This window comes from Eriocheir sinensis, unplaced genomic scaffold (assembly GCF_024679095.1).
Source record: "Eriocheir sinensis breed Jianghai 21 unplaced genomic scaffold, ASM2467909v1 Scaffold724, whole genome shotgun sequence".
Taxonomy (NCBI): Eukaryota; Metazoa; Arthropoda; class Malacostraca; order Decapoda; family Varunidae; genus Eriocheir; species Eriocheir sinensis.
In genome coordinates, this window is record NW_026112081.1 from 109,776 (window position 1) to 128,017 (window position 18,242).

The 18,242-nt window shown below is 44.4% G+C and overlaps 1 protein-coding gene across 1 annotated transcript; it reads right to left on the reverse strand.

Moving 5' to 3' along the window:
• Positions 1-5,337: 5,337 nt before the first annotated feature.
• LOC126994125 (uncharacterized) lies at positions 5,338-18,032 on the reverse strand. The gene is made up of 4 exons (XM_050853368.1): positions 17,941-18,032; positions 17,026-17,368; positions 12,759-13,000; positions 5,338-5,782 (listed from the first exon to the last, which is right to left on the reverse strand). The coding sequence occupies exons 1-4, from the start codon at positions 18,030-18,032 to the stop codon at positions 5,575-5,577; spliced, it is 885 nt and encodes a 294-aa protein (XP_050709325.1). The 3' UTR covers positions 5,338-5,574.
• Between the last annotated feature and the right edge of the window lie 210 nt (positions 18,033-18,242).

Consider the following 18,242-nt stretch of genomic DNA (forward strand, 5'->3'; position numbering starts at 1 on the left):
ACAAGGAGAGGAAGCCAGGAGGACGGACGCAGGGTAGATCAAGGGACAGGATGGGGAGGTTTATGAAGCATGGCGGGCGTATATATGTTATGTTGTTACGTTGGGGTTCTTATGTGTTATCACTGTCGCGTATTGTTGAATGGATGTTATTGGTTGTTCAGACTCGGCTATAAATTATTCAAAGCCAATTTTATTATATTTTGTTTCTTCTGTTTAATTGTTTTTCATGATTACTTGATTCTTCTTGCTTTTCTGTATATTTTTGTTTAAAACCATTTTCTCTTCTTATCACTTATCGTTTCCTTTCTTTTTTATACTATTATCCAGGATTACTTTTCTACTTGTATCGTATCTCTTATTATTACTCTTGCATACAAACAAACAAACAAAATTTTTTACCACCACCACCAACAACAACAACAAACACCACCAACAACAACCACTACCACCACCTACCACAGCCACCACCACCACCAACAACAACAACTAACCTGCACTCCCTCACTTAGAAAAAAAAACCGCTGTAGTTGACAAAGACTAAGACGAAGGAAGAACAAGAAGAGCAAGGGCGACGATAGTAGTGTGGTATGTACGTTACGGGAGGATGGAAGAGAAGGGGGGGGGAGCTGGCGTACAAGGGGAGGGGGTAAGATGGTAAGGGGGGGGCGTCCGTGCGTACATAACAAGACTAATCCATCTGGGAGTCAGCGGGCTGGACAAACGGGGCCGCCGCAAATGTGGTCCGGCCATTATAAGCTGACCATAATTGTCCCATCACTCCACAATGGACAATTAGGGGCCACTTCCGCCAGTTCCCGACCCCGCACGGAGGACCGACGGACTGGGTGAGTGGCTGGAAGGTTGACTGGCTGGCTGACTGACTGACTGACTGACTGGCTGGTAGGTTGACTGGCTGGCTGACTGACTGACTGACTGACTGGCTGGAAGGTTGACTGGTTGGCTGACTGACTGACTGACTGACTGGCTGGTAGGTTGACTGGCTGGCTGACTGACTGACTGACTGACTGGCTGGTAGGTTGACTGGCTGGCTGACTGACTGACTGGCTGAGTGGCTGGCAGGTTGACTGGTTGACTGACTGACTGACTGACTGACTGACTGACTAGCTGAGTGGCTGGCAGGTTGACTGGTTGGCTGACTGACTGACTGACTGAGTGGCTGGCAGGTTGACTGGCTGGCTGACTGACTGACTGGCTGAGTGGCTGGCAGGTTGACTGGTTGGCTGACTGACTGACTGACTGACTGAGTGGCTGGCAGGTTGACTGGTTGGCTGACTGACTGACTGACTGAGTGGCTGGCAGGCTGACTGGCTGGCTGACTGACTGACTGGCTGGAGGGGTGATTTATTGGATGACTGGGTGGATGGTTGACTAACTGGCTGGAGGGCTGAGTGGATGGCTAGATGGCTGAATGCATGACTGACTGGCTGACTGAAGGGCTGACTGACTGACTGACTGACTTATTGGGTGATTGAATGACTGACTGGATGGCTGACTGAATGGGTGGCTGACTGTCTGGTTGACTAGTGGGCTGACTGGCTGACTGGATGAGTGGGTGACTTTATGGATGGGTTATCGTTGTGTGACTGGATGGCTGGATGGATATGGAGGAAGGGGAAAAGGACGGGGTGATGGGGGGAATGGGGAAAATGTGGGATGAGTGTGTGGGCGGAAAGAGTTGAGTGTGGGAGGAAGGGGTGAGGCAAGAGGGGAGCGTAACTATGTGTGTGAGTGTGGGAAGGGAAGGAAGGAAGGAAGGAAGGAAGGGAAGGAAGGAAGGAAGGAAGGAAGGGAAGGAAGGGAAGGGTTAATGAGTGGAGGAAGAACGTGAGTGGGAGGGAAGGAGAGGAATGTTGGTGTGTGTTGTGGCATTGTATTGTGTGCAGGGGGAAGAAGAGGGAGTTGGGGTTGGGAAAGAGGGGATGTAAAGGTGTTAGAAGGAAATGAATTGTGGAAATAGACGGAAAGTTACGGAAAAAAACGGAAGCCTACAAGAGTGCCATTATCATTTAACTTTGATTTACTTATGATAGAAAACACGTACTTCCCACAAGTGACTTTATCTGAAGAAGCTTTAAAAAAATGACTAATTCATAAAACGCGTGATATAAATTATGTGGAAAATATACATGTACGAGAAAATAATAAAAAAAAACAGCACAGCAACCATTCCATCATATACAAGAAAACAACAGCTATCTCTGCTTGTAAGTAAATCAGTCTACACGAACGAAACCAGCTTATAAATGAACAGTCAAAACTCCATTAATACTCAACGCCTCGCTTAAAAATAAATAAATAAATAAAGATATAAATATGTTATAAAAATATACACTTTTCTACAATCTTCCCTTTTTATGCTGCACTCGTTCCAATACAATTTCTTCACGCTTTCTACCCTATAATTCAGTCAAAGTGCACATTTTCCCATTCCCTACAAGAGTTTTTAATCGTAAACGTAGGTCAAGAACTGAACAAAGAAAAAGAAAAAAATCCTTCTATAATAAAAAAAATAAGTGACTATCCTAAACATTCTTTAAATGAAAAAAAAAAAGTGAAAATAAAGAAAGAAGCTGCCAAGACTGAACAAGGAGGGAGGAACCGAGAGAGGCCAAGGGAGAGACCGATGGGAGAGAGAGGGGAGAGGGGAGAGGGCGAGGGAGAGGAAGGGCAATAGTTGTGACTCAATGACGGGGTCGTTAACGCTCTAACAGCTCTGACCACCGACCCGGCACGAGGGAAGTGAGGGAAGGGTGCAGCAGGAAGGGGGGGAGGCTGGATGGTTCAGAAGAGGGGAAGAGGGTGAAGGAAGGTGAGGGTGGGGAGAGGGAAGTGCGGGAGAAGAGGGCTTAAAAGGGAGAGAAGAGGGGAAAGGGGAAGGAAGGGAGGGAGGGGAAAGGGAAGGAAGGGAGGGGAAGGGAGAGTATCCGCTCGAGGCTTTTATTGCTGGTGTTGGTAACTGTGGTGGTGATTGTGGTGATGGTGGTGGTTGTGGTGAAGGGTCCCCATACTCAAAAGTGGAAGGAAGGAAGAATCCCTGAACTACAGACCTGCATCATTGACCAGTGTAGTATGTAAAATATGTGAGAAAGTGATAAAGAAACAATGGACGCAATTTCTAGAAGAGCAAAATTTAATCACAAGTAAACAGTATGGTTTTAGAAAAGGGCGCTCATGTGTGACAAACTTACTGAGCTTTTACTCAAGAGTGACAGATAAAATACAGGAAAGGGACGGACGGGTTGATTGCGTCTACCTAGACCTGAAGAAGGCGTTTGACAAAGTTCCACATACAAGACTGCTATGGAAACTAGAAAATAACGGAGGATTGAAAGGGAAAATGAAGAACTGGATGGAAAGCTACCTAAGGGGAAGAGAGATGAGAAAAGTGGTTAAGGACATGACATCGGAATGGAAAACTGTAGAGAGTGGAGTGCCTCAGGGATCGGTTTTGGCAGCAACACTTTTCCTTGTATATATTAATGACATGCCAGAGGGAGTAAATAGTTATATGAGCCTGTTTGCAGATGATGTAAAGCTGCTAAGACATATAAGAAACAGTAAAGACTGTGAAATCCTGCAAGGAGACCTAAACAATATTTGGAAGTGGAGTATGGAATGGGAGATGAAATTTAATGCGAAGAAATGTTATGTTATGGAAATGGGAAAAAGTGAAGGAAGACCAAAATGGACATATAAAATGGGAGATGGTGAAACATTAAAGAAAGTACACGAAGAGAGAGACCTGGGAGTAATAATGCAAGATAACAAACAGCCAGAGAGTCATGTTAATCGGATATTCGGTGATTTGTATAACATGGTGAGAAATATAGGAATAGCATTCCAATACATGGATAAGGATATGATGAAAAATTAATTACCACTATGATCAGACCAAAGTTGGAATATGCGGAGAAAGTGTGGTCTCCCCATAAGAAGAAACACAAAGAAACTAGAAAGAATACAAAGGATGGCGACAAAAATGGTTCAAGAGCTGGAGGGATTGACATACGAGGAAAGACCATAGCTGGGCACGATAACAGAAAACCTTATTTCCGATAACCGATAACTGATAATGAAAAACCTTAACGGCGATAACCGATATTCGTTAACTAGAGACACAAATATAGGCGATAACCGATAACCGATACCCGATACAAATCCACAATTCCGATACTAGCTAGCGATAAGTCCGATAGGCGAAAACGATACTATATTGATATTTCAGATAGAACAACGTTGATGAATTCAAATTTTCATTATCTGTATTTTAGGAAACTTACAAAACCTTAAAACCACACATTGACACGTACATATGGACGGTAATACTAAAAATGCCTGAATCGGTGTTGTGTTGTTTGGCGTCCCCACCGTCAAAAATTGTTTACAAACACTGGTCTCTCGTGAACGGTGCATGCTCAGACCAGCAAGCCTGTACAATCTCACAAAGCTTTTAAACCGTAATTAAGAGTTGCTGGAAGGCTGAATCAGACATGTAGTACCACTACCATCATCCTCGCTGTTTTTAGAACGACACTCTGTACGAGTTGTATTTATATGTACAGAGTGTCGTTCTAGAAACAGCGAGGATGGTGGTACTGTATGTTTGATTCAGCTTTCCAGCAACTCTTAATGTGTTAAAAAAGCATTGTGAGACTGAACAGGTCTACACTTAATGGTCTGAGCATGCGCAGTTCACGAGAGACCAGTGTTTATAAACAAAAGCGCCAGCTTTTGACGATGGGACACCAAATAACACAACACCGGGTGCCTTCAGTATCATGGCATGGTCACAAACGAATATGGAATATCAAATTTGAGGCAGTGAATAATCATTTTGGGGGCAAAGTTAAATGATTTTTCTCTATGATATATTGATTTTTGAGAAGCATAAAAAAATAACCTAGTGTTTTAATTTTCATGATCTAAGCATGAAATCTCATCACCGAAGATATTTCATATCCCGAAGTTTTTCATACAACACCGGGCCACGCATGCGCAGTAGGGAGACAACGTTTTTTTCTGAGAGGCGGAAAAAAAGTAGCGATTATCGCTAGTTTGGTTACAAAAGTAACGAAGATACCGATATATATTTAAATAAGTAGCAGATGGTCGATAATCCGATTTTGTTATCAGCGATAAAGTACCGCGATAACTTATCGCGATAACGCCCAGCTGTGGGAAAGACTAAAGGAAATGGACTTACCAACACTAAAACAAAGAAAAGAAAAGGGAGACCTAATACAAATCTACAAATTATTGAGCAAAATGGAAGAAGTAGACAACGAGGAGTTACTACTAAAAGAAGAAATTACCACTAGGAACACAGGAGGACATAGTAAAAAATTGAGGAAGGGAAGATGCCTGAGACACAAAAAAATATAGCTTCTCGCAAAGAAATATAGAGGTTTGGAACAGACTAAGTGAGGATGTAGTATCGGCGAGAAGTGTGCAAAGGTTTAAGGAAAAGTTGGATAAATGTAGATACGGAGACGGGACCACACGAGCGTAAAGCCCAGGCCCTGTAAAACTACAACTAGGTAAAACTAGGTAAAACTAGGTAAACACACACACACACACACTCACCGGGTCAAACTCTGATATAGTGAGGAAGAGGCATTGCACGGTACACTCCAGCTCGGGGAACCACTGTGTGACGCTGTGGCTCCGCTCGGTTGAGGTGGTGAGGCGGTACATGAGCTCCACAATGCTGGCCTGGGTGTCATAGTCCCCAGCCTCCTTCAGCAGCCCCGGCAGATGTGTGCTGGGTGTGCTGGGGAGGCTGGCGTGGGGTGAGCGGTGTGGGGCGTAATCAATTATTTGTAAATGATTACTTCTATTACTATCTCAAAAAAATGTTGTGGTCGATTATTTTTTTAGTAATCGAATCCTTGAAACGACTACTTTACTAAGCTTACTTTTTACTTTACTAAGCTTTTGAACAATGAACAGGTTTCTTAATTAGAATAATTCTAAATCAGAGAAAGAAGTAGCTAATGAAAAAAGAGCCTGACATTGAAAATTGAGAAACAGCAATACCAAAGGGGCTCCCGGGGCGGCACGAACTTGTACGGGCACTGCAGAAATGGCAGTGGGTACTGGGTTGGCACAGTAGGAAGGGGCAGTGGAAACAAACCCATAATCTTAAATTCTAGTATCGCAAAGGTATTTAATGGGGAAAATAAGTACTAAATATAAACAGTCATACCTGGGTTCACGAGTGCCTTAGTTAACAAGTGTTTGGATTTACAAGCAAAAAAAGATCACAAAAAATGCCTTGGTTTACGAGTGGTGACTTAGTATACGAGCATCCTGTTTGTGCTTTTTTTTTATGTCGCCACCTCAAGGGTGGGGACATGGACTATATGGAGGCCGTCAGGGTCGAGCACGTACGTCCCTCCGAGGAGGGACCACAGGCCCTTGCCGGGTGGCGGCTGATGAAGGGGAGGGGAGGATGCTGACAGACCAACTCTATCGGCTGTTGTCAGCCTAGCCGACCAAGCCCGTCTTTCGACGATGACTGGCGTGTTTTTTTGTACAAGTAGAAAACGTGAGCGAGGGTTCCCTTTGTTCGCCGCAAGATGAGAGTGCTCAAGGTGGAAAACAATGGGAATAGAGTCTCAGTTAGGGCTGCCACCTTGTGCTAAAAAAAAAAAAAGGAACGCAACATCCCATCCTCCAATACAGAACGAATCCATATTTTAAGGAACGGATGGCAACACTAAAATTTCTTTGGCCTGCCATGACTGACAGCCGCTGCTGGTGAAGGCAGGAAGAAGGGGGAAGTGACGTTATGACACGTATTTTACACGTATTTCAGGACAACCCTTGACAAACATAAGTTTACGGACCAAAAAATGCACCCACTACATTTTTAAAATACTGAACTTTACCTGCTTAAGGGGGCCGGCAGGGCGAAAAACGAAGAAAATCGGTCAAAATGAAAAACTGAGAAAAAAATTATTGAGATGCGTATGCCTTTTGAGAATCTAATTACGAAGTTTTTCATTAAAATTCGCATTCCTTTTTTTCTTATGTGCATATAATGGACCCCCCACACACATCAAACTGCATATTATGATATGTACTAGGTATGTAATACATCGATTATTACATTTATTTTTGAGACACATGTTACCCTGTTAGTGACATCTGGCATTTATCCTTCTCTATACCCCGGCTCACACACACATACAGCCTCAGGGCCCATCTGAGCTTATCAGAGTGTGGGGCTGCTCTGCTTTGCCCTCCTGTTACACTCCCCAGGCCCCTGCCTAGCGTCGCGCTTCCGGGCTGTTCCTGGCATTCCTGGGAATGGGACGGCGATCTTAAAAGTATACGCATCTTGTAGAAGCAAGACAGAACATAAAACATGATAAAAAGACGGCAGAGGTCACAGTCGAAGACATAGGTTTAGCAAGTGCCGCACCCAGACCACACTCACCACCCTTGCCGCCTCCTGCCTCTGGCTCTCCTGGCCCGTCGACCTCACGCACCACTCCTGCTGCACAAACAACGCCCACAACACCTCGCTATGACCTACGAAGAACAATACTGAAAGAAGATCCAAAAAAAAAATAGCCTCAAGTGAAGAAGAATGTATAGTAATAAGCAGTAATAAGCGGTGGCTGGGTGGTTAGCGTGCCGGCGCCGCGTCCGAGAGATCCAGGAGGGACGCGGGTTCGTATCCTGGCCGCCACACAGCTGAGATTTTTCAGTCACCGCCGAGTGGCCTAAGACTACCCACATGCTGCCCTGAAGACCATCTATCAACCCGGACTATTGATTTCCTCTCCAAAGAGAGGCTCAAAGATGAGCTCCGGGGGGCAGTATGAGCCAAAACAAGATGGCGCCACTATAAACACTCGCCTGCGCCACAATGGGCTGGGCCGACCATCAGGCCCCAACCAGTAAAAAAGCCTAACGGGGCAATAGGCCGCGACGTAAAAAAAAAGAAAGAAAAAAGAAACGACAGAGAAATATTGTGTGGCGACGACTACGATGTTCAGTTTTCAGCAGATGGCTTCGAGACTGTCACCGACCTACACTGTGAGGCTGTAATGAAAAGATCACCTCAACACCTGCACTATGTAAATCATCTGCACAACTACGTTCACCACCCTACAGAAGAAATGTCGCCGCAGTACACGAGTCAGTCATAGAAGATTTTGGATATGCGGGCACACGAAGAATACAAGGGTTATATGGCATGCCTGTAATGGGAAATAATAAATATTACAGGCATCTGAAGTATCTTTATCAAGAAATGTATTTGTTTTCACTGTGAAGCAGAAGAAAGTATGTGAGGCTATCCGCCGGCACTACATGCAACACATGGGACACTGTTCCTGATGAAGATGGAAGACTCAGCTTCAACATTTCCTACAGTGGCTCGTGGATGAAGAGAGGGCATACTTCACAGGTTAGCATGGGAGTCATCAGTGAAGTTTGCACTGGCTTTGTCGTTGATATTGAGGTGCAGAAAAAGTTTTGCCAAATGTGCAGCATCAAAGAGGGACAACTGAAAGATGGAAAATTTTCTGAAGAAGAATTCAATGTCTGGAGGACCCTGCACGATGAAGAATGCACCAAGAACTATGAGGGATCTTCAGCAGCCATGGAAAAAGCAGCAGCACTGAGGATGTTTGCAAGATCAGAGTCCCTGGGCTTCAGATACAGAAATATGGTTAGTGATGGTGATGGGTGATGCAAGCACCTTCCTTGCCATTTCCAACATCAACAATGGACGTGAGCCCAACGAAGAACTCAAAGTCACAAAATTGGAATGTATAAATCACGTTCAGAAGAGGATGGGAACACGACTGAGGAAGCTGAGAGACGAAGACAGAGTGGAGACTGTAATGAAGACTGGAAAAAGGAGGAGACTGAGTACCCTGGGTGGAAAGAACAAACTGTCTGACACCACCATTGCTACCCTGACATCATACTACGGAAAAGAAATAAGAAACAATATAAATAAACCATTTGTGGAAATGCAGAAAGCAGTCATGGCCACATTCCATCACGTGTTCAGCACCAAGACACGTCCACGCCATGGACTTTGCCAGCAGGGGAACACTCATGGTGCTGCTCCAAGCTGCACTCACAAAAGTAGAAGAGAGATCAAATTCAAAAGGTCATCTTTAGTAATAGATCTTGATGCAGAAAGTGAGAAAAAGGTCAGACAAGTTTATGAGTCCCTGGCAACTAAAGATCTACTGGAGCAATGCGTTCAGGGGCTCACTCAGAACGCAAATGAAAGCTTCCATTCAAAGATCTGGCGGTGTCAGAAAGTCAGGTTTGCTGGAGCATCAAAGTCCAATTTGTTTCTCAAATCACCATCCTTCACTATAATTTTGGATACAACAAAGTAAATTTCTTGCAACATCTTGGAATAAAATCAACAGCCCTCAACTGCTCACTCAAAATTCAAGAAAAAGATACTAAAAGGAAAAGCATGAGGAAGAAGAGATCCCAGAACATCAAAGAGAAGAGGAAGGAGGTGACATATGCTCCACGAGCATTCTGGAACAAACTTGGCAACAGTGAGTAGCTTGGTAGCTGTGACACCCCTCCTTTGTGAGCTAATACCCCGCCTCAAGCTGAGGCAGGGGGGAGGGGAACCAGGAGCCTTACAGACAGAATATTTTGTGCCTGGACATCAAAATATATGACTGAGCATGAAGATATATTTTTTTTATGTATCATTACAAATAAATGAAAGGATAAATGCCATGATATCACTTCGCTATGTTTGAATGTTACGCATCCAAAACTTTACCTGGCCATATCTCAAAATGTAAGTTATATACCATTGCATTTCAATTTCTCCATCATTTTTCAACCGATTTCAATGAAACCAACACCAAAACCATGCCTAGACTTGTAAGAATCAAACTATAGTGAGTTTTTTTTCTCATATATGAAGTGAGTGAGTTATGGTGTATTTATGTCTGAATTTTTTTAGGGGGAAATTATGCGCATGAAAGTTTGAAAATTTATATTCCGCAAACTAATGATTATTAACACGTACAATATTTCGCTATATTTTCATTAGCCTAAACATGGTTCTTGTACTTTAGTAATTGTTCCCATGTAGAGCAATTATCATAGTAGAAAAAGCCTTTTAAAAAAAACCTTCAAATTTTCCAAAAAATAGTCATTGGTAAAAAATGGAAAGGTGATATTGTTTTTTGGGGGCTAAATCTTATGCGTATGGTGTCATTTGTGTCTAGTATACAAATCATGACAATAAACCCATTGAATAAAGAAAAAAGGTAAAAACCGGCAGCTCCCCTTAACCATTCAGACAAACAAATACGGAACAAATGGCATTCCGTATTTTATAAAAAGGGTGGCAAGTTGGCAACCCTAGTCTCAGTCCGTGTTGGAAACTAGTAGAGATAGCACCCGTGCGCTCGTGTCTGATTGCATTTGTGCTTTGGTGTGCGATCTTTGTGTTTTCATCAGTACAGTTTGCGTTAATTGTGCTTTAACAATGTACCCCACAAAGATGGTTAAAGGGGATGGTGCTGCAAAGAAGAAAACAGGAACGGTGGATACTATGCTCATAATAGGAACGTGGGGCGAGCCTCGGCAGCTCGTATGCCCTCCTGGACGTGACTGACACCCGTTCACCCTCCATCTCGGACGATACATTGGGTTAACTTCACGTTGATGGTCGAACGGAGTTCCGGTGCCTCGAGAATAGGGAAACTGCGGCTGCTAAACCCTGGTGCGAAGCCTACACCTCGAGTGTAGTTAGCAGTTGCGGGAGTCTCCATAACAACCGTAACACATTGGTTTGTAGTAGGGATGTACCGATGTATCGGTATCGGTATCGGTGGTATCGGCACATTTTAAAGAGTATCGGTATCGATATCGGCTGATTTTCTGCCGATACTACCGATACCTGAAGGAGTTTTGTACGTCGCATGTCACTCGTTGCAAATAATTTTGTTCAATAGAAATTGGATTTTCTAAATTGTTGAAAAAGTATTAGAAAAGTGTAATTATCTATTATCATGATACTTAATAGTTTGGAATTTCCCGCGATTTAATTCTCATCACTTTAAACGATAAGATTCATATTACTTTGAATGCAAATATATAATACTTAGTATACAGTACAGCCTTTGGTACCGCGGACGCGTACAATACAGGTTTAGTAGCTTCGGCGCGGGATTGGCGGAGCCCTTCCACTCGCCTCATTTGCCTGCCTCAGTCAGTCAGACGGTCGCCCCGCAACGGGGAACGCTGCCAGGGTCTGGGGATTTCTTCACAGTCTAAATGTACTGCAATTAAGTTAAAGCTAAGTAGCTGAGTCAACTAGACCTCACGAGGCGCCTCCTCCCTCGCTTTCTTCACTTCATGGTGGAACAACGAGTAGTGGGTCTTTTTTTTTCTTCTTAACATTTGATATTGCCCTTTAGCTGCTGGAATTGTTGTATAAAAGAAATCGGTGCACAGGTATCGGTATCGGTATCGGTATCGGTCAAATATTCGGGTATCGGTATCGGTGCCGGGTATCGGTACATCCCTATCAATGGTTTGTGTTTTATATTATTTTTTTATTGCTATTTATTGGTAAAATTACTTTAATTCTGTATAAAATAACATGTAAAATTATTAATATATAAATATTTTTTTGAGATATGGGACGCATTAATGGGATTCACATTAATTTCAATGGGGAAATTCCTTTTGGTTTACAAGTGTTTTGGTGTGCGAGCAAAATTTTGGAATGAATTAAGAGGAATTTAGAGGAGGATTGAGAGGTTTAGAAGAAGATTAATCCTCTGCCATTTCACCTTGACCCTTTCCATACTATGACGCCGACGTCTGCGTCACGGATGGAAAGGGTTAAACTCGTAAACCGAGGTATGGCTGTATGTTCAATAAATGTATATGTGTGTGTTGAGTGGGGGAAACTGTGTTGGTGTTAGAACTCACAGCAAAGGGTGAATGTTTAGTAAATGTAATGATGTTGCAGCTAACACCAATGATTCTGATCTAAGTTTGTTCATCATGTAAAAGTAAGATGCAATGGGCAATATTTTCTCCTCTTCAATCAATGGCATGACTCCAAGTGCTATATAAATTAACGCATAAATAAGTATTACAACAAAACCAGCCAATCAGCCAGCCAAAGGGAATGGCAGGCCATCATTGCCTGGACAACTAAAAAGATAAATAAAACAAATTGCTAAATACACAAAACTACAAACATATTCATTCACCCAGCCAGCCATCCAGCCACACCCAGCCGGTCAGCCATCCAGCCAACCACACCCGACCACACCCAGCCAGAGACACCTACCCAGCCAGCCACAGCCACCCATTCACACCCAGCCAGTCAGTCACACCCATTCACACCAGCGTTGCCAAATTATCGTACTCATCGCATTTCATTTTCGTAGTTGCTGACCGATAACTATGACAACAAAGAACGAAAAACATCAATATTCAACAGTTTTAGCACTAACTTTGATCTTCTCACGTTACTTGTGTAGGTACGAGAGTTTCAGGCATAAAAATGGTAGATACGATATGTGGTTAATACGATAATTTGGCAACGAAGATTCACACCCAGCCCCACCCAGTCAGTCACACCCAGCCAGCCACAGCCACCCTTTCACACCCATCCATCCATGTCCATCCAGCCACACCCAGCCAACCACACCAAACAATCCACATCTAGCCACACCCACCCAGCCACACCAGCCATCCAAGGTCCTTACAAGAGGGTGGAGCACTGTCGCCTGAGTCCTGTGCGCACCCCAACACTGAGGTTGCTAAGGAGTTCGTTGAGATCCTTGAGGACGGAGTGGCGGTGGTTCATAGCATACCGCCCCCTCTGCTGTTCATTACCGTTGTTGTCATCACCGCCAAAGTTGCCCTTGTCCACCACCACCCGCAGCTGTGACGCCACCAGCAGCCCGGCCTGTGCCACGACTGCCTTCCGACGGTAGCTGAGGAGAAGCTGGAGTGGGAAAAGAGAGAAAAAGTTAATAGGGGACGCATATAATAAGAGTTTGGCAAGGCAGGGATGGGAGGGACAGGGTTAGTAGGGGAGCCATAGAATAAGAGTTCGGCAGGGCAGGGAAACATGGAAACATGGAAATGCAGGCAACAGAAAGCCTATTGGCTCATTACGAGGTCGCCCGCTTGGGTGATTTAATCTGCTCGACCGCCACTTGGGGCTTGGTGAGCAGATGAAAGCACCTCGATATTGAGGAGCAGATGGAAGCCCCTCGTTATTCAGTTTACTCCCGACGCAGCGAAATGACGATCGATCCTATATATGAAGGAGTTGATGGTATTCGCATTTACTACTTCTGAGGGAAGATTGTTCCAGTGGCGGATGACTCGGTTTGAAAAGAAACTCCTTCCAATGTCTGTGTTACATCGACTCGACTGAATGGGTAAACCGTTATTTCTAGTTCTTGAGTTGGTTTGCAGTTCAAAGAATTTGGAGTAATCGACGTTATTGAACTTTTTTAGATACTTGAAGACTTGAATCATATCCCCTCGTAGGCGTCTTTTCTCCAATGTAAAGAGATTGAGTCGCTTGAGTCGTTCCTCGTACGGTTGAGCCCTTAAGGTTGGAATCATCTTTGTGGCGCGTCGTTGAATCCTTTCCAGTAGAGCAATGTCCTTTCTGTAATTGGGAGACCAGAACTGCACTGCATACTCGAGGTGCGGTCTTACCATGGAATTATACAAGGATAGCATCACGTCTGGTGTTTTACACTCGAAGTTCCTCGCTATGAACCCGAGCATAATGTTGGCCTTGTTGTATGCTTTTTTACAGTGATTCGCGTGTTTCAGGTCACTGCTGATAGTGACTCAAGATCCTTTTCTCCTGCATCGCTTGCAGAGGTCTCCCATTCATGATGTATGTATGGTTACTATTTTGGGACCCAATGTGCATGACTTTGCATTTGTTAACATTAAAAGACATTTGCCATTTTTCCGACCATTCGATAATGTGATTGAGGTCTTTCTGAATGATTTCGCAGTCGGCCGTTGTGAGGGCATCTCCACCCACCTTGGTGTCATCTGCAAATTTCGATATTGTGGATTTCAGCCCTGATTCTAGGTCATTGATATATATGATAAAGAGGATGGGTCCCAGCACTGACCCTTGAGGCACTCCACTAGTGACTGGAAGCCAATCGGAAGGCTGTCCGTTGAGTAGTACTCGTTGTTTTCTGTCGGTGAGCCAATCTCTTATCCACGCGATCAGATTGGCTCCGATGCCCGCCGAGTGCAGTTTCTTAAGGAGTCGCTCGTGCGGTACCTTGTCGAAGGCTTTCTGAAAGTCCAGGTATATAACATCACTGGGGATGTGGGCATCCCAGTTCTTATATATACCTTGGAAGAAGTCTAACAAATTCGTTAGGCAGGAGCGCTTGTTTCTGAAGCCATGCTGGGTGTCGGAGATTATATTATTGTTTTGAAACTTAACAAGTTTATCTCTAATAATCTTTTCGAGTATTTTTCCTGCCACTGATGTCAAACTTATGGGCCTGTAGTTTAATGCAACGCTTTTGTCTCCTTTTTTGAAAATCGGTGTAACGTTCGCCATCTTCCAGTCTTCCGGTACCTTGTTTAGTTGAACTGACCGGTTGAATATGTTAGTGAGTGGTTGAAGTATTTGTTGTTTAAGCTCTTTTAATAATCGCGGGGACAAACTGTCGGGTCCCGTTGACTTGTTCGTGTCGAGTTTGTCCAAGTACTTTTTTACTTCTTGGTCGCATATTGAGTCAATTTCCAGCGGCGTGATCTCACTCGGCGGGTCAGGACCCTCGGGAATGGTTTCGATGTCCTCGACTGTGAATACGGATGCGAAGTTACTGTTGAGGATTCTGGCCATCTGTTTACTGTCCTAAGTTACAGATCCAGTCTCGTCTGTCAGGGGACCAATATTGGATTTTACTTTCTTTTTCGATCTTATGTACGTGAAGAATTTCTTGGAGTTAGTTTTGATTTCGCGCGCTATTTGCTTTTCATAGTTGCGTTTGCTACTCCGAATAAGGCTGCGACAAGCTCTGAGGCTGTTGTGGTACTGTGTGCTGGCTTCGACCGTAGCATTCTCTTTCATCAAATTATAATTCCTTTTTTTTAGGTTTACTGCCCTTTTTATTTCTCTGGTCATCCACGGTGGATCTACGGCCCTATTTACTCGCCTGGATTTCGTAGGCACTGTAGCCTGCTCTACTTGCAACAGCTTATCTTTGAAGACGTTCCACGCGTTGTCGATTGTATTGTCGGTGATGCCAAGTTGGTCCCAGGTCGTAGGAGGAAGCAGCGCACGGGCTAAGTTGAAATTTCCTTTTTTGTAATCTGGTATCACTGACGGATTATCTACGAGTTTGTGACATATGTTGATATTAAAACGGATTAAGTGGTGATCGCACCCATTAAGTTTCTCACCAACTGTACAGTCGCGAATGAGGTCGGGGTCGCTTACTAATACCAGATCCAGCAGATTGTTTTCTCTTGTTGGTTGAGTTACAACTTGAGTGAGGAACAAATCCTCCACCATTTCTATAAGCCTGTTACCCTCTTGATTTCCAGTCATCAGTCCCCAGTCAATGTTAGGGCAGTTAAAGTCCCCAATTATAATTGCTTCCTTGCTTTGTGTTACAAAGTGAATCTCTTCGTAAAGGGCAGTGTCATCGGCTGCCTGTTGTTTCGGAGGCCTGTATACGGTTGCAAGTGTTAGTTTCTTGTTATTTGCGGTTATTTCCACGTAGACAGAATCGTATTTCTCTGCGTCCTGTTTGTCTATTTTTATGGCAGGTGTGTACTTTTTACGTAGCAAACTACTCCTCCTCCTTTCTTGTGCTTTCGACTTTTGTAGAAGCTTTCGTACCCAGGGAATGACAGTTCGGATTCTAGATGAGTAGAGTTGGCCCAAGTCTCTGTGATGGCTACCACATCTGGTTTCTCTGTTGCAATATACGCCCTAATTTCGTCCTTTTTGGGTATTAAACTACGTGCATTTGTGTACATGATAGAAATGTGGCCGTGACGAGTTGTACCAGTTCGTTTGTCGGAGGCGTCGTTAGTTACACAGTTTCTTGTGAGTCGCACTGACGCTACGGGTTGGTTGATCAAGGGCTGCCTTTGCCCCGTCCTCGCCCGCCGTTTTTTGAAAGGCTTTTCGAAAAGCTTTTCACTGCCTCGTCCAGAAGCCTCCCGAAACGCGCCGACCCCTCATTCAGGTGTAGTCCATCGTTCCAAAACAAGTCTGGGCGCTCAAAGAAGTGGTGCCAGGCATTTGTAAACGCCACGCCTTCGTCGTCACAAATTTCCTTCAGACTAGTATTGATGTTGCTCGCTTTGCTGTTGAAGCCGGCGTAAGCGCTGATTCTGGGTAGAATTCCAGAGACAATGGGACAGGGTTAGTGGGGGAGCCATATAATAAGAGTTTGGCAGGGCAGGGAAGGGAGGGACAGGGTTAGTGGGGGAGCCATCGAATAAGAGTTTGGCAGGGCAGGGAAGGGAGGGACAGGGTTAGTGGGGGAGCCATAGAATAAGAGTTTGGCAGGGCAGGGAAGGGAGGGACAGGGTTAGTGGGGGAGCCATAGAATAAGAGTTTGGTAGGGGAGGGAAGGGAGAGACAGGGTTAGTGGGGGAGCCATAGAATAAGAGTTTGGTAGGGGAGGGAAGAAGAGAGTGGAGAAGCATGTGGGTGGAGGGAAAGGAGTAGAGAAGCTGCTGGGTGGAGGGAAGGGAGTGGAGGAGGAGGAGGAGGAGGAGGAGGGCAGAATTCAACAGAAGTAAGGAAATCTACCAAAATGAGCCAAGCAAAAATGAAGGGCAACAAAATATAAAGAAAACCAGTCAGCAACTATTAACAAGCTATGGTTGTTCTAACAGAACAAAAACAAGCAATGAATAAATCTTACTGAATAAATAAATGAATAAATAAATAAGTGAAATAAATAACTGGCCCCAAACTAGTCAGAGCCACAAGCAACACTCATAACCACTTACATCGAACAGGTAGGTGAGTCCCTTCACAAACGCAGAGCAGTCAAACCCTCCCCCTGCCCCTGCCCCGCCCCCCCAGCCTCCTCCTCCTTCAACAGCACTCTGGAGGGGAAGGCGAAGAGCAGGGCGTAGACCTTCACAGTGGTGGCCACCCTCTGGGCGTGGGTGTGCTGCTGAGGATGTTGGTGTTTGTCCTCCTCCTCCTCGTCCAGTGGGCGATAGTGCCTGACGTACTCCTTCAGCAGCTCCAGAATGCTTGTTATTCCGGGAGACATGGATGCTACGGCCTGGGGGGGAATGTGGCGATGGATAAGAGTGGCTGTGTGTGGCTTGAGAACGAGACGCACTACAGCATGCATAAAAGAACAACAGTTCATCAGTAAAGAGGAACTGAACATAAGAACAAAAGGAGTCTGCAGAAGGCGGGTGGGCATATATAATGACTAATAAACAAGTGGAGGAGTTAGAGGCCATGCTACAGCCTGATGAGTGATATATATATATATATATATATATATATATATATATATATATATATATATATATATATATATATATATATATATATATATATATATATATATATATATGAATGATGAGTCAGGGCTTTAGGACTAGGGAGATTGTCTGACCTATCAAAACTAATTAAGGTATATAACTAGTGGAACACCCTAAAGCAGGGGTTCTCAGCCAGGGGGAAATTCTCCCCAAGGAGGAGGAATTTCAGGGTGTCACAGGGGGATTTGCATCACAGATCAGACATCTGGAGTATTGATCTGTCATTGCCTTCCAGCTCCCCGGGGCAGCACATATTGCAGTGAGAATCTGTTACCTGCTGCAGCAGCCTATCAGGCCCAACAAGCCCCTCAACCATGAGGCTCAAAACAGCTTAACCATTGACAGGGCCGCCACACTTACACTCTCCCAAGGCCTCCTGCCATGAGTACCCCCACCCCCTCCCCTCCAGTGTAGTGACTGCTGCACCCCCCGCTCCAGGAGAGCTGTTTCATGTTCACTGTTCATATGTTTGCTGGTTTTCAAAAGGAAATGTAACTGAGTGAGCATTTGAGCTTAGAGATGAACTCAAATTGTTCTTTCTAAGTTGAGGGTAAGATGGAATTATTTGCCCGGCTGGATGTAAGGAATGGGTCATGCACCTCGCCTATTTGGCTGACATCTTTGAGCAGCTGAATAAACTGAAGCTTCAGATGCAAGGAAGG